At 36.1% G+C, this 24,878-nt stretch overlaps 1 protein-coding gene across 2 annotated transcripts in view; it reads right to left on the bottom strand.

Annotated features, from left to right (window-relative positions):
* Positions 1-21,430: 21,430 nt before the first annotated feature.
* Positions 21,431-24,878, bottom strand: part of LOC131401210 (protocadherin-11 X-linked-like) — a 399,191-nt gene continuing 395,743 nt past the window's right edge. For both annotated transcript variants that reach the window (XM_058536299.1, XM_058536300.1), the window contains one exon: positions 21,431-22,362. In XM_058536299.1, coding sequence (XP_058392282.1) covers positions 21,716-22,362 — 647 coding nt within the window. In that variant the 3' untranslated portion in view covers positions 21,431-21,715. The remainder of the gene's footprint in view (positions 22,363-24,878) is intronic.

Here is a 24,878-nt window from a genome sequence, read left to right as displayed (position 1 = left end):
TCTATGTAACTTATGAAGCTCCGCATATCACCTCTACAGCGGGTAGTAGCACTTCTAATATGATGGTTCAGGGCTCCAAGAGCAACGCAGGAAGTGGAAGCTGCAAGTCTCTTAAAGACTAGGCCTAGAATCTGGCATAGCATCACTTCTACTGTATTTTAATCATCAAAGCAGTCAGGAAATCCATCCCAATTCATGGTCAGTGTCATAAACCTCCCTTTCAATGGGAAGAGTATCTAAGAATGTGTAGGCATATTTAGTCTGCCACATTCCCCTGTATAGATTATACCATTTTTTGATTTTTTCAAATTACAATGAGATGAAAAATTTCGGAAACCAGGAAACAAATATTGAGTTTTATCACTCTTGTTGTTCCTTTCAAATGAACAATACAGCTTTTGCTCCCTCTCTAAAACTAAGAAACGTTGGATGTTTAAATGTATCTAGTCTTTATTACTTACCTGTGATTGGAGTAGATGACAGCACTCAGACTTTAGCCAGGACCTTAGACTCTCCAAGGAATTTCTAGAGTATGGTCTTAGTGAATGAAGAGACTATTCTGACTCTTTATTACAACATCTTTCTTAACTGAAATGTCTTTTAATATCATTTTTCATATTTTAACAGGGTTATTTGTTTTTTTCTCTTCAGTTTGTAGGAGCTCTTTGTATATTAGAGTTGTTAATTCCTGCTTTGTCATACATTTTGCAAATATCTATTCTCAGTCTATTCATATTTTGACCTTGCTTATGGTATCTTTTCAAATGACTTTTTTTAGGCAATCAAAATATCCATATTTGCTTTATGGATTTTGTATTCACCTCTTAGCCTAATAAATTTTCCCTCATCTTAAGTTTATACAAAATATTTTACTAAATTTCTTCATAAAATTATTATTATTATATTTTATATTTAATTCTATTAAGATACCATCAATTTTATGATGCATTATTATTTTACATACCACAAAGAAAGACAATAACACTGCCGATTCAACTGACACAATGCTTTCTTATTACTTATAACTTTTATTTTATCTCACTGAAAAACTTTTTAACACTTATTTACATATAGGTTTTGTACTCTGTCACTCTTGTTCATTTATAAAAAGGAAAACATGAATGAAATAAATTAACAAAAATATTACTAATATTTCTTTACTCTGAAGGTCCAACTGTTCTGAATTATTTTACACCACATTAATAAAATGAAGAACAAAAATCACATGATCATCTCAATAGATGCAGAGAAAGCATTTGACAAGATCCAGCATCCATTTATGATAAAAACTCTGAATAAAATGGGTATAGAAGGAAAGTACCTCAACATAATAAAGACCATATATGAGAAACCCACAGCTAATATCATCCTCAACGGTGAAAAACTGAAAGCTATCCCTCTAAGAACAGGAACCAGACAAGGATGCCCACTGTCACCACTCCTATTTAACATAGTATTGGAAGTCCTAGCCAGAGCAATCAGGCAAGAGAAAGAAAAAAAAAAGGGATCCAAATTGGAAAGGAAGAAGTGAAACTGTCACTATTTGCAGATGACATGATTTTATATATAGAAAACCCTAAAGAATCCACCAGAAAACTTTTAGAAGTAATAAACGAATATGGTAAAGTTGCAGGATACAAAATCAACATACAAAAATCAGTTGCATTTCTGTACACTAACAACGAAGTAGCAGAAAGAGAAATTAAGAATACCATCCCATTTACAATTGCAACAAAAAGAATAAAATACCTAGGAATAAACTTAACCAAAGAGGTGAAAGATCTGGACACCGAAAACTATAAAACATTTCTGAAAGAAATTGAAGAAGACACAAAGAAATGGAAAGATATTCCATGCTCTTGGTTTGGAAAAATTAACATAGTTAAGATGTCCATACTTCCTAAAGCCTTCTATAGATTCAATGCAATCCCTATCAAAGTTCCAACAACATTTTTCACAGAAATAGAACAAAGAATCCTAAAATTTATATGGAACAACAAAAGACCCCGAATAGCTAAAGGAATCCTGAGAAAAAAGAACAAAGCTGTAGGTATCACACTCCTTGATTTCAAAATATACTACAAAGCTATAGTAACCAAAACAGCATGGTACTGGCACAAAAACAGACATACAGATCAATGGAATAGAATCGAAAGCCCAGAAATAAACCCACACATCTATGGACAGCTAATCTTTGACAAAGGAGCCAAGAACATACAATGGGGAAAAGAAAGTCTCTTCAACAAATGGTGTTGGGAAAACTGGATAGCCACATGCAAAAAAATGAAAGTAGACCCTTACCTTACACCATACACAAAAATTAACTCCAAATGGATTAAAGACTTGAATGTAAGACCTGAAACTGTGAAAGTTCTAGAAGAAAACATAGGCAGTACGCTCTTCGACATCGGTCTTAGCAACATCTTTTCAAACACCACATCTGACCGGGCAAGAGAAACAATAGAAAAAATAAACAAATGGGACTACATCAAACTAAAAAGCTTCTGCACAGCAAAGGAAACCATCAACAAAACGAAAAGACAACCTAAAAATTGGGAGAAGATATTTGCAAACCATACATCTGATAAGGGCTTAATCTCCAAAATATATAAAGAACTCATGCATCTCAACAACAAAAAAACAACCAACCCAATTAAAAAATGGGCAAAAGACCTGAACAGACATTTCTCCAAACAAGATATACAGATGGCCAACAGACACATGAAAAGATGTTCAAAATCACTAACTATCAGGGAAATGCAAATCAAAACTACAATGAGATATGACCTCACGCCCGTCAGAATGGCTATAATTAACAAGACAGGAAACAACATGTGTTGGAGAGGTTGTGGAGAGAAGGGAACTCTCATACACTGCTGGTGGGAATGCAAACTGGTGCAACCACTATGGAAAACAGTATGGAGATTCCTCAAAAAATCAACGATAGAACTACCATATGATCCAGCTATTCCACTCTTGGGTATTTATCCAAAGAACTTGAAAACACCAATTTGCAAAGGTACATGCACCCCTGTGTTCATTGCAGCCTTATTCACGATAGCCAAGACTTGGAAGCAACCTAAGTGCCCATCAAGGGACGAATGGATAAAGAAGCTGTGGTATATATACACAATGGAATACTACTCAGCCATAAGAAACGACGAAATCCAGCCATTTGTGACAACATGGATGGACATTGAGGGTATAATGCAAAGTGAAATAAGTCAGAGGGAGAAGGTCAAATACCGTATGATTTCCTTCATTAAGTAGTAGATAATAACAACAATAAACAAACACATAGGGACAGAGATTGGATTGGTGGTTACCAGAGGGGAAGGGGGGAGGGAGGAGAGTGAAAGGGATAATTCGGTACATGTGTGTGGTGATGGGTTGTAATTAGTATTTTGGTGGTGAACATGATGTAGTCCATGCAGAAATAGAAGAACAATGATGTACACCTGAAATTTTTACAATGTTAAAAACCAATGTTACTGCAATAAACAAAAAATTAAAAAAAAAAAAAAATCGTAGGTTTGTGTACTTTGCCACATAACATTGACCTCTGTGCCATCAAGAGTACTCCATTATTGTCTGCTAGATTTTCCTAGTAAACTCAGGCACCCATTCTGCAAGTTTTAATGAGTTCCCTTCCTTGACTTTACCAGTGGTTGTCATTGGACTCATATTCCTTCATCAAATGATTTCAATTTTGATACGGTTTATTGAGTCAGTCTTCAAAGAACACAGCTATGCAGTCATTTTACCAGAAATGACAACCAAACTCACACATGTGCAGGCAACGGCAACTATGTCATGACTGCCGTTTGTATACAAGCAATTGTATGATAGCACTGATTGTGAGACACATCCTATTCTGGTAAGGTAGAATGTGAAAAATAAATATGCATCTATAATAAATAAAATATTGTATTTTATTATTTGGTATTTAAGCCATTTGGCATGTGCTTTTATACGTGATAAGACTTAGGGATCTTGCTACATTTTTGTCCTGATGAACAGCATTGAATTTTAAAAAGTCATTACATAAAACTCTTTTCTCCTCTAAAGGTAGGAACCAGTTGAGAGGCAGATGCAAGATATAGAAACCTGGTGATCAAAATGTCAGCGTTTTTACTAATACAGATGATAAGAGAGAAAAAAAAAAAACTATCGTTCTTTGGTCAAAAGATCTTTTTTTTTTGTGAGGGAGATCAGCCCTGAGCTAACATCCATACTAATCCTCCTCTTTTTGCTGAGGAAGACCGGCTCTGAGCTAACATCTATTGCCAACCCGCCTCCTTTTTTTCTTCCCCAAAGCCCCAGTAGATAGTTGTATGTCATAGTTGTACATCCTTCTAGTTGCTGTATGTGGGACGTGGCCTCAGCATGGCTGGAGAAGTGGTGCATCAGTGCGAGCCCAGGATCCCAACCCTGCGCCGCCAGTAGCGGAGCGCGCACACTTAACAGCTAAGCCACGGGGCCGGCCCCAAAAGATCTTCTTAATATTCTCTGCCTGCTACCCTCCTTCCCCGCTGTGTACAGACTGGTACTATCCAATAGAACATTCTGTAATGATGGAAATGTCCTCTATCTGCACTCTCCAATATGGTAGCCACTAGCCACATGTGGCTATTAAGCACTTGAAATATGGCTAATGTGAATAAAGAATTGAATTTTTAATTTAATTTAATGTTACTTAATTTAAAAATACATAGCCACATGTGGCTAGTGACTATTGTATTGGACAATTCCATTCTAGATTATGTTTTTAGCTCCGCTCAATTAATAATCATGGACAAATGGATGCCAGCCATCAACAAGTAATTTCCCTCACTTAGGAGAGGAAGAATTGAGACTACAATTGTTTCTCTATCTGAAGATCCTCTACATAGTGTCTGTATATGGAAACTTGAGGCCATAGACCAATGAGGATTCTCTTTTTACAGGTAGCAAGGTGCTGACACTGTGTATTAAATAAACTAGTGGGCCTCGAATACCAGCAGCATCAACATAACCCTGTGTAGTAGTTATCTATTGCTGCCTACCAATATTACTACACACTTAGTAACTTTAAACAACACACATTTATTATTTCTCTGTTTCTGTGAGTGAGAGTTCTGGTGATGACTTAACTGGGTACTGTGTGTAAGGGAGGAAGAAATTTTTCTCTATACTTCTAGGTTCTTCTGGCTGATCTAAGAATTAAATTAACATGAGACAGATTAACAGGAGAAAATCAAAGTTTAATAACATGTATACCTCCTGTATACATAGGAGAAATCCAGGAAAACTGAGTAACTCACCAAAATGGCTGAAGCCACCACCTTAAATACCATCTTCAGCTAAAGACAAAACGGGATGTTGGGGTAGTGCCTTGGGACTTCAAAAGGGAGGAAGGCAATTCACATGGAGATGGAAAAGCAAATGTTTGGTAAAAAAAAAAATGTTTGCTATATCATGTAGAGACAATGGGACATGGGGAGAATTCTGATGTCTAAGCCCTGCCGAGTCTCCCCCACCACACTTAGTCCATATTCTTTGCAGATATCTCTGGTGATAGCTCTGTTCCTGTTACAGGCCATTTATCTAAATTTTTTTAGGCAGTTAAGGGGGAAGTAACAAGAAAAATTTTCTAAGTCTTTTGTTTCTTAAAAATAATTAGCCTAAAATAATCTTCATATTAAAGAGACACATTTTGAGGTGGCAAATTTTGTTCCCCTTTATCTGCAGGACTGCAATCAAGGTGTTGGCCAAGACTTGTTCTTATCCCAAGGTTCAACTGGGGAAGAATTTGATTCCAAGTTAATATGGTTACTGGCAGCATTCAATTCCTTACAGGTTATTAGAGTAAGAACCTTAATTTTTTTCTAGCTATCACCAGATGATACCCTCAGTTCCTTCCCATGTGGCTCTCTCCATAAGGCAGCTCATGGCGTGGCAGCTTGCTTCTTAAAAGCCAGCAAGAGAAAGAGTCTCTTAGCAAGACAGAAGTTACATTCTTATGTAACATAATCAAGTACACATAATCACATATATCCCATCTCTTTTGTCATATTCTATTGATTAGAATCAAGTAACAAGCCCTGCCAGCAATCAAGAAGAGGGAATTTCACAAGAGTGAACAATAGGTGGTGGGGATCGTGGGGTCCACCTTAAAGTCTATGACACCAGGGAATTTGTAGGAATGCAAATTTTGGAGCCCTATCCCAGACCTTCTGAATCAGAAATTCTTAGGGTGAGTCCCAGCAATCCATGTTTTAACAAGCCTTTTAGGTGATTCTGATGCAAGCTCAAGTTTAAGAATCACTGAAGTAACCCATCTTTCTCCCACTGAATTGAAATGCCAACCTTGCATCTAAGTGTTAGAGACTGCTAGTTGTCGATCAATCTGTTCTCCCCCTCTTCTATAGTTGTATATCCTCCACTCTTCAGCTGGGCATATGGTTACCTAAAATAAATATTTCATCTTTTGGCTTACATTGTACTAGGTGTGGCCAGGTGACTAAATTCTGGATGAGTTGGAGTGGCATGTGTGACTTGTCAGAAAATAACCTTAAAAGGAAGGATTTTTGCCCTTATTTTTCTCTTTCCTCTTTCTTCTTGACTGTAATCCAGGTGGGATGGCTGGAGCTGAAGCAGCTATCTTGGATCAAAAACGACCTTGAAAATGGAGATCACACATACGAAACAACAAGACAGAAGTCAGTATCACTGAAATTGTGGCATTGCATACTAGCGTTAAATTATTTCCTCCAAATGAATGAGAAAAATAAAATTGTCTCCTTGTTTAAGCCACTGATATTTTGGGTCTCTTGCATCTAAACTTAATCCTAACCAACATTATGTATGCACTTGGATCTATTTCTGGACCCCCTAATATTTCCATTTCAAAGATCTATTTTTCTATTTCTGTCTCAGGGTAATATCATGTGGAATAAATAATAAATTTTAACATCTGGTCAGGCAACTCTCTCCATTTACTACTCTTCTTTTTCAAAAATACTTACTTGAACTTTAAAATAATTTTATGTGGATTCTCAAAATAATAATTCCATTGGGATTATACTTGATGCACTAAAGAAATGTATTCATTTATGAGGTAATGATTTTTTGATAATATTATGTCTTCCCATCTGAGAACATGGCTTGTGTCTCCATTTACAGATTTGATTTAATGTTCTTTTATGAAATTTTATAGTCTTATTCATATAGATCATACTTCATTCATCTCAAATTTATTTCAAAGTATTTTATGGTGCTATCATTAGTGTAAATGAGATATTTTTATTTTTAATTGAGTAGTCTATAGAAAAGTTATTTACTTTTTAATTTGATTTTAGACATGCCTTTAAATTGTCTTATTATTTTTACTAATTTGTAGAAGAGTCTGTGGAATTCCTAAAATATTTTTGAAAATAACTTTTTATTAATTTTTCAATATCTAATAAAAATAACTTTTCTTTCATTTTTCAATGTTTATATCAAAAGTTTCATTTTATTATCTTATTGCACTATATAAAATCTCCAAAAGCAATGTGAAATAATAGTGAGGATAGCATTTATTTATTTGTCTTTTTCTGACAATAATGGAAATTCATATTTCATTATTATTTACATTTGCTATTAGTTTTATTGCAAAATATATTTATCATATTTGTAGTTCCCTTTAATTTCTACTTACATATATTTTTATTTGAGTTGGATATTCAATTTCAGCATCTATTGATGCAATCACATATTTACCTTTTTAATTTTTCGGTAGAGTGAATTCTGTTGATAGATTTCCTAAAGAAAAACCAATTTTGCATTTATGGAGTAAAATATACACAGTCATCATGGTGTATTGTTCTCTTAATTTATTGCTCAATTTAGTTGACTAATTTTTTTTTAGATTTTTCATTTTTGTTTATAATTTAAATTTTTTTAACATTTTCTTCTTTTGTGCTACTTTTGAGGTTTAACATTTAAGTAGTAAGATATTGTTGGTTTCATAAAATGAATTACGGAAATTTCCATCTTTTTCTGTGAATGGAATGAGTTTTAAAATATAGGAGTTTTATATGTCTTAAAATTTATATATAATTAAACAGGAAAAGGATCTAAGCCTGGTCTCTTTTTAAGTAAATTGGTCGTTAATTGCCTCTTCTCTATCTTCTAAGATTACTTTTCTGTCTAGGTGTTTTGCCATTTCTTTGGTCAATTTTGGTAATTTATATTTGCAATGAAATTATTTATTTCCTTCATATTTTAAAATTATTTGAGTAGTATTCCACATTAAAATTTTTTAAATAACTTCCATATCTGTGAATATCTCATTTCTTATATCACATGTTTTTACTTTCTTTTTTTATTATCCTTACTAAGTTTAGACAGAGGGTTACCTTTTTTTTTTTTTTTTTTTCGGTGAGGAAGATCAGTCCTGAGCTAACATCCACGCCAATACTCCTCTTTTTGCTGCAGAAGCTGGCCCTGGGCTAACATCTGTGCCCAATTCCTCCACTTTATATGGGACACGGCTACAGCATGGCCTGACAAGCGGTGCATCGGTGCACACCCGGGATCTGAACCCAGGCCACCAGCAGCAGAGCACGTGCACTCAACCTCTATGCCATGAGGCTGGCACTGAGGGTTACCTATTTCATTTGTGTTTTTTTAAGAATTAACTTTTAGTTTCATTTGCCATGTCTTAATTTTTTAAGATTAAATATTAGGGAAATGGATTCCAGAATGGCGGTGTGAGGAGCTTGCTCCAACAAAACAACCATAACTGGTAAAAGTTATTAAAACACAAAGACAAACAACCATTTAAAGTGTCTAGAAATTATTCTAAGGGCATACAATAAATAAAGAAATATTTTTTTCAAGAAAACCTACTAAATCTTGGTAAGAAGAGACTGTGTATGTGGCATTTGAGCCACAACCCACTCCCTCTCCCCAACCCCAGCTTAGCATAATGGGAGGTCCACTCACAGTGAGATCAGCCAAGAACACAGGATTCCCTTTCCCTCCAACTTCCAATCTAGTGTTACGGTGTCTTCCAGGGATGAGAGGGCTATCGGTATTTCTTATTCCTCCCAGTTCTGTGTTGCAGAAGCTCTATTCCAGGCAAGAGTGTCTGAAAGTTCTGGGAATCCTTTCCTCTACCCAGCCCCCACTCATTGGGTACAAGATCTTCTGAGGTATTGTAAGCCAGGAATACTAAGTCTTATTTGCCTTCATTTCAGATTACTCATAAAATGGAGGTTCCATACCAAGATAGTCAAACTGAGAAAAATCAGAAGCTACCACTCAACACCTTGGGCATGAAACAGGAGTGTCTGAGAGTAGTGAACCACTGAGATCATCACACGTTCTGGAGCAGTGGCAGCAAGATTTTGCATGATAGAGGCAGGTTGTAAGAACAGAAAACTCCGAAGCTCACCCCAAGTTATCAGGCTATATTTAGAACAGACTGTGGGGATGTTCAAGCCTAGGCAATCTGTTGAAATTAATGTGAGTTTTGGTGGTAAGCAATTTTGAGGACACTGTTGGCTCCATGAGAACAAAAAGCCAAAGCCAAAGCTAGAAATTTACCAGAGACAATCAGGGAAAGAGACAGCTCTGAAGACACGTCCTAGGGTTATAAAAGGAGAGGAGGAAGACTATATGGTCACAGATGCACATGGTTGGAAATAGGAATTGGTGATAGGAGTTTGTGAAAATTCTGGTTGAGTTGCTCCAATTTTCTCATTAAAATAAGAAGCAATAGGACCGGCCTCGTGGCTTGGTGGTTAAGTGCACGCTCTCCGCTACTGGTGGCCCGGGTTGGGATCCCGGGGTGCACCAACGCACAGCTTCTCCGGCCATGCCGAGGCCGCATCCCCCATACAGCAACTAGAAGGATGTGCAACTATGACATACAACTATCTACTGGGGCTTTGGGGAAAAAAAAGGAGGATTGACAATAGATGTTAGCTCAGAGCCGGTCTTCCTCAGCAAAAAGAGGAGGATTAGCATGGATGTTAGCTCAGGGCTGATCTTCCTCACAAAAAAAAAAAAAAAAGAAAGCAATATTGTCTGCTAAGGATGAGTGAACTAATCATATAGAAGAGTAGGAGAGGAAATAAACTAATATGGTATGGTTTTGGGGCAGCATTAAGGTCCACTTGAGGTAAGAGGACATTAACTTAAAGTTCTGACACTTAACAGAATCAAACATTCACATTGTGTTGATATTATTTCCTCCTTGAACTTCCATAAAGTTACTCTTGCTGTTTCCTCCATCTTTATTATCTCCACCTCCCTGTCTCAATTCATCATATTGTTGCCTCTTTTGATCATTCGTATCTCATTTCATCTCAAATGTCTCCTCAAGGAGGCCTTCTAAGATTGTTGAGAGTTTAGCTACACTACTCCCTAATATTGCCACCTCAGCGTCCATTATGTGTGGCTAAGTGGCCTGCAGGGGTCTTGAACTGACACTAGCCTCAACTACAAGTGCATGACCTAGATAACAGCCCTCAGAGTCACAAGTCTAAGTTCCTGATATGACTTCTCCAATGCCCCTGGTGATAAAACAGTCTCTCTTGCCTCCCAACTCCTTCTTCTTGTGTGCCCCTTAGATAAGAACCCCATGGAGCTTACCAAAACCCCGCTCTTTTTGGTTTAAATGGACCAATCCAGCCTTAGCCCAGGAACTCCAAAAGCACTCCATCTACAAACCCTAATAAAGGCATGTACCCCAGGTTCTGCTGCTTGCTCTCTGCCTGCACCCTGCCTTGACATCCCTTGTGTGGACCCTCAAGACGTGCTGTGTACATCTTCTGGGACCTGTGAGTAATAACCTTTTCTGTTTCACTTTCCCTTGTGGTCTTCGTTGAACTGGTGGCTCACCATCCAACACCCCAGGCTTCTGCTTAACAAATGTTAATTTAACAAAAATCACAACAAAGGTGGTTTTGGTATTTGACTAAAACAAATCGATTCCATGCATCTAATTTATTCATGGCAATCCCATTCGCTTTAACAGAGATTGTTTTGTTAGGGACATGTGACCTCATTTTGGCCAATAAAGTAGTCAACTGGGAGATTCCTGAGAAAAATTTTCTTATTCTTGAAAAATGACTTTCCTCTTCTTTCTCTGGATGTTGTTGTGTCCAGATGTGACAACGAAACCGCAGCAGTCTTCTTACTACCAGCCTGAGGATGAAGCCAATAAACAATGATAGGTAAAACCAAGACAATTACAGAGAAGCAAAGTTAGAGCCTGGATGTATCATGTCTGAAACTTCCTTGCCTTAGGATATTATGTTAAGTCAAGTAATGAAATTTCTCATTTTGAAGTTATTTGAGTCGGGGTTTTATGTTATATGGAGCTAAAAACATCTTAATTGATACACATCCTAGATAAAATAGCCAGCCTTTATCATATCACCTTGTTTGATTTTCCTCACTTATCAGTATCAGACATTCTCTAACAAATATTTGTGTGCTCTTATTCTTTGCCTGTTTGCTGCATATCATTAAATCATAAGCTCCACAAGAGCAGAAAGTATTTTTCTTCACATCGTGAAAGTACCTTCAGGGCATAGAACAGTGCTTGCCACATCATAGGCACTCATTAAACGCTCATTGAATGTGTGAATTCTCTCTCTCTCCTTCAGGCCTTTCTTATTTAATTTCCTGTCCCACTAGCTCGCTCTCTAAATATTTGTTTCCATAAGTTCTTTCTTTTGTTGCTTTCTTCCTCATAATAATGTCACAGCTATAAAACTTTAGTTATAATGTGATGGCCTTGGTCAGGTTAGGTATTTGAAAATGCCCATAAGCATCGCTTCAAAGCCCAGGGGGTGAGAGGCCCTTTTGTTCTTTTATTTATTTATTTATTTGTTTATTTATTTATTCATTTATTTTTGTGAGGAAGATCAGCCCTGAGCTAACATCCATGCTAATCCTCCTCTTTTTGCTGAGGAAGACCAGCCCTGAGCTAACATCTATTGCCAATCCTCCTCCTTTTTCTCCCCAAAGCCCCAGTAGATAGTTGTATGTCATAGTTGCACATCCTTCTAGTTGCTGTATGTGGGACGCCACCTCAGCATGGCTGGAGAAGCTGTGCGTCGGTGCGTGCCCAGGATCCGAACCCAGGCCACCAGTAGCAGAGCATGTACACTTAACCGCCAAGCCATGGGGCCGGCCCAGCCCTTTTCTTCTTTAGGTGACTAACAACCTCACTTCATCAAGTGGTTAGATTTCAAGTGTCTTGGGGCTGAGGGACCCTCTCCAAAGACAGAGTAGGCCTGAATAGCTCATTCTTCTTCATTTCACTTCTCCATCGAATGGAAAATGATAATAGTCTAATAAGGTGAATTATATAAGGGTGTCACTCCAGAGGAAAACTTTTCTCACTTTCTTCTTCACCACATAGTTTCTCCCTTATTTAACCCAAGTTCATAAGTCATATATTGCCGTTATTCCTCACAACATACCTAATATTAGCCCTATTTTACAAATAAGAAAAAGGAGGGTTAAAAATTGCTCCCTGGTAATCTAGCTTTCAAGTGGAAGAACTGGGATTTGAGCCTAGATCTGTGTTATTTTAGAGCCTGAGAATTTAACCACTAAGCCATACTGGAGGTAGATAGAATTCTAGCGCAGCCCATCTATACATCGAAAGAATATACTTCTCTCAGAACCCAAATACTGGATGGAACAGCACTTTATCAGGCCTGATCTTGTATGGCAGATCTTAGTTAAGACACTTTTTAGATTAAAATTTGTATCAGTCAAGTTTCTCTGGAAAAAACAACAGTACCAATAGGAAATATATATATATATATATCGAGAGAGAGAGAGAGAGATTTTAAGGACTCGGCTCACACAATTGTGCAGGTTGGCAAGTCTAAAATCTAAAGGGTAGCCCAGCAGGCTGGAGACCCAGGGAAGAGGTGATGTTGTAGCTCAAATTCAAAGGCAGTGTGCTGACAGAATTTCCTCTTCCTCTGTGGGAGGTCAGGAGTTTTGCTCTTAAGGCCTTCAACTGTTTTCATGAGGCCCACCCACATTATGAAGGGTAATCTGCTCTACTCAAAGTTTATCTATTTAAAGCTTAATCTCGTGTAAAAAATACCTTGACAACAACATCCAGACCAGTGTTTGACCAAATATCTGGTACTGTGACCTACCCAAGTTGACACATAAAATTAACCATCACAGAATCTCAGTACTCGGCCTTGGTTACCTACCAACTCTAATTCCTGGAGTTGACTCTATTGTGAAATCTAGTGTGACATTTTTTAACCCAAGATAGAGACAGTAAGATTTTCTACATAAATAACCCATTTCCTGGATTTCTCCAACTCCCCAGTAGTACATGCAGATAAGCATATTAGGATGATTGGATGCTTCCTCCAGTTGAGTGGCTGGCAAGACAAGTACTTTGTATCCTTACTCTTTATGTTTAAAGTTCGATTTCTTTCAAAGTCACTCCTGAGTAAGAAACAGATCCGGGTATACTAAAAATTTTCTTGACACCTTACTGGATAAAACTAGGTAAACTAAAACTCTTTAGGGAGTTGATGGCTGATCCTTTAAACAAATGCTCCCTTCTAGCATGTAATTGAATTGTAGTAGGTAGGAAAACCACTTTCAGTACTGGGAAATGGGCAGTGTATGACTTAGGCTCTTAGTTTCATCGCATTTGACCATGTGAATGTTTTCATAGAAAAATATACAGTGACATGCATTACCATCTTTGTACCTAAAAGGCACTCACATGTGTCATCCAGTAATTGATTTTTTTCTATTCCTCTGAATAAAGAATATAGTGGAAAAAAATTACCTTGGGCTATTGCAGTGTAATTTGCTCTATAAATTTGAAATCTTCTTATAGAAGCTTTCTAAATTGAAAGCCACAACTTTTTTTCTTTAGTTTATGAAAAATCACTTCCCTCTCCCATACTGAGTGTATTGTTCAGTAATAAATTTTTGTAACTTCCAGACATGTAGTGTCAAAGAGCCAATTGGTTTAGGTGTAAAATTAAAAAAGACTTGAGAGGGCCAACAGTTTTCTCTCATTAGATAAATCTTCAATAGCATTTCTCCCTTGACAATATCTAGCGAATATCTCCTAGTAGATTAACTTGAACTTCAATGCATCAATCTATCACATCATAATCAGCTTATCTACATTGCTTTACAACTCTAAAACAAGTTAAAATCCAGGAATTTTTGTCCCCAACCCCAGAAAAAAAGGGATATTTACCTATTGTATTGCATTTGTTCTCTGTGTGACTAGATGTTTGAGATCTCCCTCTACTTGTCATTATAAAAGGAAAAACCTCTGTTTTAAAGATGTACAGGGAAAAACCCAGTTCTCCACCTCCTTCTATGTTTCTGTTTCCTGTGTGTCTCCTTCACTACTCACATAGGACATTTCACTTCTGACACTTCTGGTCACCAAATGTGTGGAGATTTTTCCCCACACCAAGCAATTCTCTGGGGCACCAGCTAGGTATCCTACAATTCAACTCAATTCTGACACTACCTACCCAGAGATAGTGTTGTTACCTGTGCTTCTGACCATCTGGCTACAGTCGGTCCCTTGACCCCCTCCTTAGGTTTGATTAATTTGTTAGAGTAGCTCACAGAACTCAGGGAAACACTTACGTTTACCAGTTTATTAAAGGATATAATAAAGGATACAGATGAACATCCAGATGGAAGAAATGTGTAGGGCAAGTTATGTGGGAAGGAGCACAGAGCTTCCACACTCTCTCCAGGGGCACTGCCCTCCCATTACCTCCACATATTCACCAACCCGGAAGCTCTCTGAACCCAGTCCTTTTGGGTTTCCATGGAGGCTTCATCAGGTAAGCGTGGTCGATCATTAACTCCATTTTCAGCCCTTCTCTCTTCTCAGGAGAATGGGAGGGCAGGGCTGAAAATTCCAAACTTCTAATCATGGCTTCATCTTTCTTTGACCAGCCCTCATCTAGGAGCCATCCAGGAGCCCACCCAGAGTCATCTCATTAGAACAAAAGAAGGATACTCTTATCACCCAGAAAATTACTAGGGTTTCAGGAGCCCTGTGTCAAGAACAAGGGTCAAAGACTAAATATTAGAACAAAGTTCCTAGTGCTCTTATCACTTAGGAATTTACAAGGGTTTTAGGAACTCTGTGTCAGGAACTGGGAGCAGAGACCAATATAAATATTTCTTATTACAAATCACAATATCACAGCCATGATTCTTCAAATTTTCATCATTAGTGGAACATCATCATAACACCCTTTACCTATTTAGTAAATGTGAGAAGGGAAACACATTTATTTATTTTTTTTACTAATACTATACCCAAAATTGCCCTATTAGCAACTGACAAACTAAAATGAAATGTTGAGGTAGTAATCCTTGTGGTAAGTAAGAATTTGGAAAGAGACATGTCTTGAATTGTCCTAGGAACTTCAAGGTCAGGGAGGGCACGTTGTGGGGATGCCTTGAACCTGAGTACATCAAACACTTGAAAAATTGTGGGTCTCTGATTCAGTGGTGAAGAGTGAAACCCAAACGTAAAGTAAGATGATGCCAAACACAACCTGTATGGGTTAAATAATGTACTATCGTGTCCACTCGATAAGATGTGATAAAACAGGCGCTTAACCTCTGTGGTGTTCCGTCCAAAAACCTATAAGCCCAGCCTAATCAAGAGAAAAACACCAGACAAGTCCCAATTGAAGGATATTCTACAAAATACCTCCCGGGATTCCTCAGCACTGTCAAGATTATCATCAAGAAGGAAAGTCTGAGAAACTGTCACAGTCTATAGGAACCTAAGGAGACATGAAAACTAAATGTAATGTAGAATGCTGGATGGGATTCTGGAACAGAAAAATGACATTAGGAAAAAACTAAGGAAATCTGAATAAACTATGGACCTTAGTTGATAATAATGTATCAATATTGGCTCATTAATTGTAACAAATATGCCACATTGATAATAGGGGAAACTGGGAGCACAGTATTTGGAAACTATATTATCTTTAGATTTTCACTGTAAATCTAAAACTGATTTTCAAAAATGTTTATGAAGAAAATGTACTATGAGTAGATCCCTGAGTTACCTAAGTTGCTGACAGAGTTAAGCTTCTATTTATGATTTTTTTCATTTTGTCTTTTGCTTCTGTTTTCCCCGATTAACTTTAGAATACTTTGATAGACAAGAAAGAAATTAAGCTTGTGCACAGGCTAAACTTCAGTTGTTTTTATGCAGCTGTAGATCCTCAGATACTTGCAATGGCTATGGAGTTTGTAACCTAAATTACGGAAATTAAAAACTCTCAACCTATTTGCCTGTTTCATGGGTGGTTTTTGTTTCATTTTGTTTAAAGCCGTTTCTATCGCACCATTAACAATTTATTTTATAAATCAGTGTGACCAGCTCTGGCGGTAAGAGTAGCAATTCAGTAATGCTTTTAATCAAACTAAATATGAGCTCACTAATTTTTCCACTTGTTGAAATATTAGAAATTTTCAATATTCTTTTCCAGTAGGGGACTTTTCCCCCATTCACAGAGTATGTATTCATCATATTCACTTTTTCACGTTTTTATAATTCTTGCCAAGGTTATTATGATAATGTCTATATGTAACCTGGTGACTCCTAATATATTACTCACTACAGCTTGTATTTTTCCCAAATGGCTGGAGTCAGGATGAGAAATAACACAAATTAACTTATGCATGTACCATACTTCTAAAACTCCAATCTCCTTTTGCCAGAGGTTAAATTTTTGCTTGATTTAAATTTCGTTTTTTCTTCCATCATCAGCTAACCCTTGGTGAGAATGAGTAAATTAATATCCCAATAATAGAAACATGAGTGAGAAAAGAAAGAAGGCAAAAAGCACTAGATTATGTGCTCCATAACTCTTAATCAAATTTTAGGACTAATAAAAATGCCAAATGCAATAGAGTATTTACTAATCCTGTGCAGCTTGAGAGATTTCAATGTACTCAGATTCTCTCCATTTAGCCAAAGTGAAAGTGAAGCCAGGAGCGAAGTTATTTTGTTCCACAAATATTATCAACATTCTCCAGAAACTTATTTCACTTGGATCCTCAAGGATTGTACAGAAAAATCCTTAGATGGCTCTCACATTAAATGAGACGATAGACCTATTCTGGAATACATAAATATCTCTTAAGTTTGTCTTGGAAGATGTGAAATAAATATTCTAACACACTACAATATTGTTCACCAACTTTGAAAAGTGAGTGAAATGATGTTCAATTCAAAGAATGATATTGAAGAGATTATCAGAGTAAACAAAAAAGGAAGCTAACTCATAGAAAGTTACCACCAAAAAGGTGTATTTTACTCTATATAAAGTTAAAAAACAATTTAAAATGAAATAAAACTTTTGACTTTTGAATTAACAAATGCACACAATAAAAATGCATCTTTATTTCTCATAACTTTATTGATACTTATATTAATGAATAAGAAAACATGCAATATAGAACCTGAAATAGAACAATTAATACACATTTGCCACTGGACTACATACCGCCATCCTGGGCCATACAATATCCAATCTTCTCACTTCCAAAGCATGGCTAGAGCTGCTTTGGGATACTGTTCACTTTCAGATGCTGTATGATGTCACAGAGGAGGAATCTTCCCAAAATACAAATATAAATACATATTTCATAAAACTCCAAGTACTTAAGCAGGGACAACATAAATTTCACGCATTTTATTCCTAAAAGTATCACATACAATCACTAAACAATTGCCTTCATTTTTTTTTCATTTGTGCACACACATTTTTCTGAGTAGCCTGTTCATTACTACTTCTGCTGTTGTCAACTTGCACTGCTTTTAAAAATCATATTTATTGAAAGCACATGGATGGTTAGTGTAAGAAAGCTACTATGAATGAATATTTTAAGGCCTCTGCATAAAATTGCTCTGGTGTGGCAATTGGCACATAATGTTAAAAGGTTCCTGTCCAAATAGAGTTCAGCTTCTCTTGCTCCCATGTTTTCCAGGGCAATTGTGCTGGTTGGAAATAGCCAAAATAGTGTCTAACGATTGTCATAAAACGTTTATCTAAACATAACTATAAATTTGGTTTGGAACAAATATGAAAGAAGAAAGACGAGAAATGATAACCTTACTGGAAAATATAAATCAGAGTGTAAAAAGAAAAAGCCTAAACAACTAGATGCTCATAAACGTACATTAGGAGATATATGCACATTCGGCCTCAATATAAACACAAAAAACTAATGCTGAAATATAGATGTGGGTAAAACATAATTTTCACATGCCTGAAAAGGATTTATTTTTCATGTGACATGATTACATTTTAAGGCCTGCACAATTTGTGATTTTTTTAGTCTATTTTTCTCCATTTTAATGAAAGTGTGTGACAAATATTAGCTTGGGAAGGCAGAGGTTCTTCATAACTGTCACCAATACACAATAGCACTAATCATTTAACAACCATTTTTTCTAACCAAATTTACATTACCAAAAATAAAATGTTAAATAACTAAATGAAACTACACAAAATGTACTCTCAAATTTATTACATTGTTTGTATCATATGTAAGTTTGTTTTTAATACACTGACACAGTATTAGCTAAAATTTGAAGATAAAGTTCAAGAAAAAAATGTGTATCCACTTAGCATATAAGATACAGTGTGTTTGAATACATATTTACGAATGTGTTATATTAACGCTATAGCTAGTAAATTAATAATCACATATAATTGAACATGGCCACAAAATAGAACAACCAGTCTGGCTGAACATATTATCATACTTGTCATTCGATTTGAAGTTTTAATTTCAAACTAAATCAAATCTTTCTTTTTTCAAGGGAAATATTTTTGATTGATGGTAGAATAACACTTCTGTAGTTCTGGGACTAAAGTTTTTGCACAACAGAAGAGCCACCTGTGTGCTTTGTCAACCTATAGCTCTGTCCATCCATTCAAAGAAAGAATTTGTAATATGATGAGAAAGACCTCATTGGATCTGAAGCCTTGGAAGTTACAAGCTGCCAAAGCCAGACCTACTGGAAGCTTAGAAAGAGAATGCATAGGGGAGAATAACTGGGCTCACACCCCTTGCCTCTTTGGCTACTTCTAGCCTGCTTCCACTCAAAGCCTCTCTGGTACAAACCCAGAAGAGGGTGCCCAGTCATTTAATATTCTAAACACTATCTAAGTCTGACTATATAATCAGAGTTAGAAAGGGCAATAAAAGCATATTTGTTCATTCCTATATCTCTAGGAAAGGTATCAAAACTTCACCAATTTTTAGATATGAGGATTTAAGAGCCACCCTTATAACTCAATAAATCACACTACCAGAAAAAAATTCTCAAATATTTGACTTTGGTTCCTATTCTGATTTTCAATAATGTAGATAGTAACCATTCACATTTGTGACACATTATTTAATAATCTTTCAGTTTCTCCTTTTTATCTCCTTTTTATTTATTTATTTATTTTTGTGTGTGTATATCTTAACTAAAAATGTGGAGAGGAAATAACTAAAATAGAAGAAAAAATTCTCACTTACGATACCTTTGCCAGTTTTTAGAGAAAAAGCATTCTAAAATCTACTGGAAGCGCTGATTTTGTCATTCTGGGTTTATCTTCCCCAGGTTTAAAATCTTCATCATCAACAATAGCAACAATATTAACAAATAAACATGGTCATATTTCAATAAACTTTCAAATATCATCAGTCCTTCAGAATTTACATGCACCTGGAATACCAGTTTACTCCAAATCCCTTTGAACGTTAACAAACATAAAGGAGAAAAAGTTAATAATATTAATCAATTTGAAATTTCACTAATTAAACTCTAGTAGTTAAAAGTTAAGAAGTTATTCTACACACCAAATCAAATATGATTTAAAGAGCTTCACAATGGGAACAATATATTCTCAAAACGCTACGTAACCTGCTGGGCACATGAAGAGGAGCTTTCTCAATATTCAGTGGAAACCTTCACCAACGAAATTATACATTTACCACGGTTTATATTACAACATTTACACACAGTTTAATCATAAATTACATATCTTCAAGTTACACATTACGAAGCCTACATCTAATTTAATCAAGAATATTCACTCCCCCCCACCCCAACTAAAACATCAATTGTTTCTTGGTTTAGTGTAATACCGAAACAAGACATTTTCTCGGTTTTGCTATTGAGGAAAATTAAGTTGGTGGTTTTTCTGTAAATTGGTGAAATGTGCACGTAGAAGAACATGGCCAGTTAAGAGGACAAAGAAGAAAACTAAAAGCAGACAACAGAAGGAAACTAGTGTTCCCTAGGAATACTACTGTATTCTTTGCTTAGAAGGACACATTTTGTTTCATATGTGAGATTTTGTTGTTTTTTTATGTGTGTGTTATTGGGGTATTTCTTATCCACCCCAAGAAGCAGTCATGTACCTCATTTCTCCCTCTGCACATCTCCTTAAAATTCTGTACTGTAGCACATTTGATGTAGATTCATGATTAACATCTCTTAAAAAGTTCCTTCCTTTCATCTTGTTATCAGTGGTTTTTTTCAGTAAGTTGAGCTAGAATGATGAAAATCCCTTAGTCTTATAGGTTTAGTATGTGGTTATATATACAGTTATATTTATTTGTTTATTCCTTTTACTTAACATCTTTTGCTATCAGCCTATTCAGCTGTCAAATCAACGTTTAAATCTTCCTGATATTCCCTAGAAAATAGCAGTTTACAGTCACAACTGTAAAAGAATCCTGCATTGAATACATCCACCTTCCTTCTGATTTTCTGGGCTGTTATATACAAGTTCCAGAAGATAAAGACCCGATTAATAATGGAATATAGGCTTAAAATGGCAGATACAATATGATTTCTGATGTACTTTACACTAAACTACAAAGAGGAACTTAAAAGAAAAGGAGGCCCTTTTTAGCAGAGAGTTGCCTAACTTGGGCACAGTTATTGCACTTCAGTGTCTCGAACTCTACTAAAGAGTAGAGAAATAGGTTATAGACATAAATCTGTACAGTTTATATATGTTCTTTACTTAAAATGTATATACAAATTATATGAACAATATATTCTTGAAATAAAAGTAGAAAACATAAAAAACAGATAGAAAAAATGTATAAGAGATATTTACGCTCCCTACTGTGCATTTTTGTAGAAACACTAGTAACAAAAAACTGGAGACAAATATCAAACAAAAAGACAAAAATGCTACCATATTTATACTTTCTAATGTTGTCTGAACAAGAGTTTAGATAAACTAAAGGTACTCTTGGAAAATCAGTTATTTGCTAGTTTTCCATTTGCTACATACTGGGTCCACAAAAATCAGAATGGAAAAATCAGTAATATTGCACATGTTGGTAAAAGTAAATGAAAAAAATTACAATGCATCAGAAATAATATACAGTACACATTAATATCTGTCATGATAAGCCTTTCTGTACAAAGGGGTGTAAATTTTTTTCATTTCTTTTATTTTTTAATTTACATTCTGAATTAAACAAATTGTAAATTTATTTTTAACTTTTGACTAAGGGTCTAGCTCTAGACTTTATTCTGGTATCTGTTTCTATTTACATAGCTATTTACAAACCTAACAATTTGGAATATTCATTGAAACTGGATCTTAAACTTTGATTATATACATCCTGTTGGAAAATGTGAATTAGCTGTTTAGCTTTATAAAGGATGTTCTTTCATAATAGGGGAATCACCCCGAGAGGATTTGGCTTGTTGGCCTGGAGTGAAAGTTGTCAAGGGAATGACTTTAATTGAATCGTCACTAGGATGAAGTCTTTCAGACATGGTGTAAAACTGGGATCTTGTACTACCTTGCACTCCTTGATCAAGAGAAAGCAGTCCCTCAGGTCCAGCACCTTGCCCCCAACCTTGCTGCAAACCCATTGGTGGCTGTGCAGGGCTGCGATAGAGGGCAGCAGCCTGTGGCAGAGGAGGGCTGTAGCGGAGGACTGAGGCCTGTGCTGGTGGAGGGCTGTGGCGAAGAGCAGTAGCCTGTGCTGCAGGCGGACTGTGGTGGAGAGCAGAGGCCTGTGCTGGTGGAGGGCTGTGGCACAGTGCGATAGCCTGGGTCACCGGAGGATTGTGGCAGAGAGCAATGGTCTGTGTCACCGGAGGGCTGAGGCGGCGAGCAGAGGCCTGTGTCAGGGGTGGGCTGTGGCAGAGAGCAGAGGCCTGTGCCTGTGAAGGGCTGGAATGGGTCAGAGAAGCTGGCATCCAGCAGGCATCAGAATGGCCCAAGATGAGACATTCTTGAGTGCAGTTGTCAGAGGCCTCTTCCACAGTTGGTTGAACAGTTATTTCTGCAGCTGTTAGGGTGGGAAACAAATGATAAAATTTATATTTCAAAGACATACTTCTATTAGCTACTTGAAATAAATCATATTGTTACAAGAAAAGTTAATAATCTATATATAAATACATCAGAGACTTCCAATATTTGCACAATTGGTACTTGATTGGTCAAGAAATAATTCCTAGAGAAACATAACCAGAAGTGGGTGGGTGGGGTCTCATTTTTATAAATTAAGATACTTTGGCCTAGTACTCCAAATGTAGATATGTTTTATTGAGTTTGTGACTATAAATGGAAACTATGGTCATTCATCTATACACACAAGTCAGTTGAAATATGGCTCCTAACTAACACAAGGAGAGGACATGAGCAAATTGAATGGGAAAACCAGTCCTAGAAACATATGATGAACTAACCAATTATAGCTAACCATTTGGTTAAGAATCTAATTAATTAATTTGAGAATAAATCTAAGAATAAATTAGGTTAATTTTGAAACATAGTTTATTGAACTTTAAGATATGCCTTTTAGTTTCAAGAATGAAATATAGCTGTAATTATCTCAAAGATAACTTATTTCTGTATTCTTCATTTTCTGAAATAATGACAAATCAGAGTTTAGTAACATAATAAACTATAGATCCAAATACTTAGCTTTAAACTATAATATTTTCTAAAACTCCTTTATAAGATTTCTATAAAGTTTACAAATGCCAGTAGGTATCAAATATCAATAAGTATACCATACAAAGACTAGCAAAATAGAGTAGCTATAGCAATATAAAAGTTGACTTTAGAGCAAGAAATGTTTTTAGCCATATAAAGGATACCATCACGATATAAAGGTCAATTCTCAAAGACGACATAACAATCTTAAAAATTAAAAATAGAAATTCATGATCCTATAAATCCTCAAGAGGATATAGAGTCCAGGTCATTATTCCATCACATCTAAAACCAAAGAATAGGACATATAAGAACTGACTCCATTAAGACTAATTTTCTCCATTAGATAACCATTTACTTTTCTACATTTAGAGGATACTTAAAAAATGCCCTATGAGATTAACATTTAAAATATCCTATATTTTTGCACAATTATATTTGAGAAATAGGAAGGTGGAGTTTTATGTGTTTGGAGTGATATTAAGTCATAAAAGCATGTGTGGAAATATATGAACACACATATAACTATACTTTAAAACAAATTTTAATTTCCTGGTCATCAGAAAAGCAACTCATCTGGCAGCCTTTTTACAACAAAAGAATACATCATAATTTAAACATTGAGTTATTTGCCTATTTATGACAAGGAAATTGATACAAAGCCATTTTTCACTGAAAAGAGATATGATTTATAGACCTTTTTAATAACTCTATTGAGATATAATTCATATACCGTAAAATACACCCATTTAAAGTGCACAATTCAATAGTTTTTAGTATATTCACAGAGTTGTGTAATCATCATACAATCAACTTTGGGACATCCTTATCATCCCAAAAAGAAACCCAGTATCTATTAGCAGTCACTGCCTATTTCCTCCCAAACCCCACAGCCCTAAGCAACTATTAATCTAATTTATTCTTTTATAGATTTGTCTGTTCTAGACATGTAATATAAATGGAATCTTTTAAATGGAGTCTTTTGTAATATTTAGTATAATGTTTTTTTTTTCCTTTTTTTTTTTGTGAGGAAGATCAGCCCTGAGCTAACATCCATGCTAATCCTCCTCTTTGTGCTGAGGAAGACCGGCTCTGAGCTAACATCTATTGCCCATCCCCCTCCTTTTTTTCCCCAAAGCCCCAGTGGATAGCTGTATGTCATAGCTGCATATCCTTCTAGTTGCTGTACGTGGGACGCAGCCTCAGCATGGCCGGAGAAGCAGTGCGTCGGTGCGCGCCCGGGATCCGAACCCGGGCCGCCAGCAGCAGAGCGCGCGCACTTAACCACTAAGCCATGGGGCTGGCCCAGTATAATGCTTTTAAGTTTCATCAATGCTGTAGTATGTATCAGTACTTCAATTTTTTTTTTTTTATTGGCCAAGATTATACTTTGTATGGATATACTACATTTTACTCATCCATTCATAAGTTGATGGACATTTGGGGTGTTTCCACTTTTTGGCTATCATAAGAAAATGCTGTTATGAAAATTTGTGTAAAAGTTTTTGTGTAGATACAGTTATTCGTTTTTCTCAGGAATATACACAGAATTGGAGTTGCTGGGTGATGTGGCAACTCTATGTTTAACTTTTGAGGAACTGTCAAACATTTTCCAAATTGGCTGCAGTATTTTACATTACCACCAACAATGCATGAAAATTCCAACTCCTCTACTCACTGTCTGCAAAAATTCAGCTGGGATTTTGATAGGGACTATGTTGAATCTGAAGATCAATTTGTGAAGTATTGCACTTTAGCAATTTTAAATCTTCTGATCTTTGAACACGGGATGTCTTTCCACTTACTTGGATCCTTAATTTCTTTCAACAGTATTTCAGAATTTTCAGAGTACAAACCTTATGT

Source organism: Diceros bicornis, chromosome X (genome assembly GCF_020826845.1).
Source record: "Diceros bicornis minor isolate mBicDic1 chromosome X, mDicBic1.mat.cur, whole genome shotgun sequence".
NCBI classification, from domain to species: domain Eukaryota; kingdom Metazoa; phylum Chordata; class Mammalia; order Perissodactyla; family Rhinocerotidae; genus Diceros; species Diceros bicornis.
The sequence above is the reverse complement of the archived record's forward strand: the minus strand, read 5'-3'. Positions and strand labels throughout refer to the sequence as shown.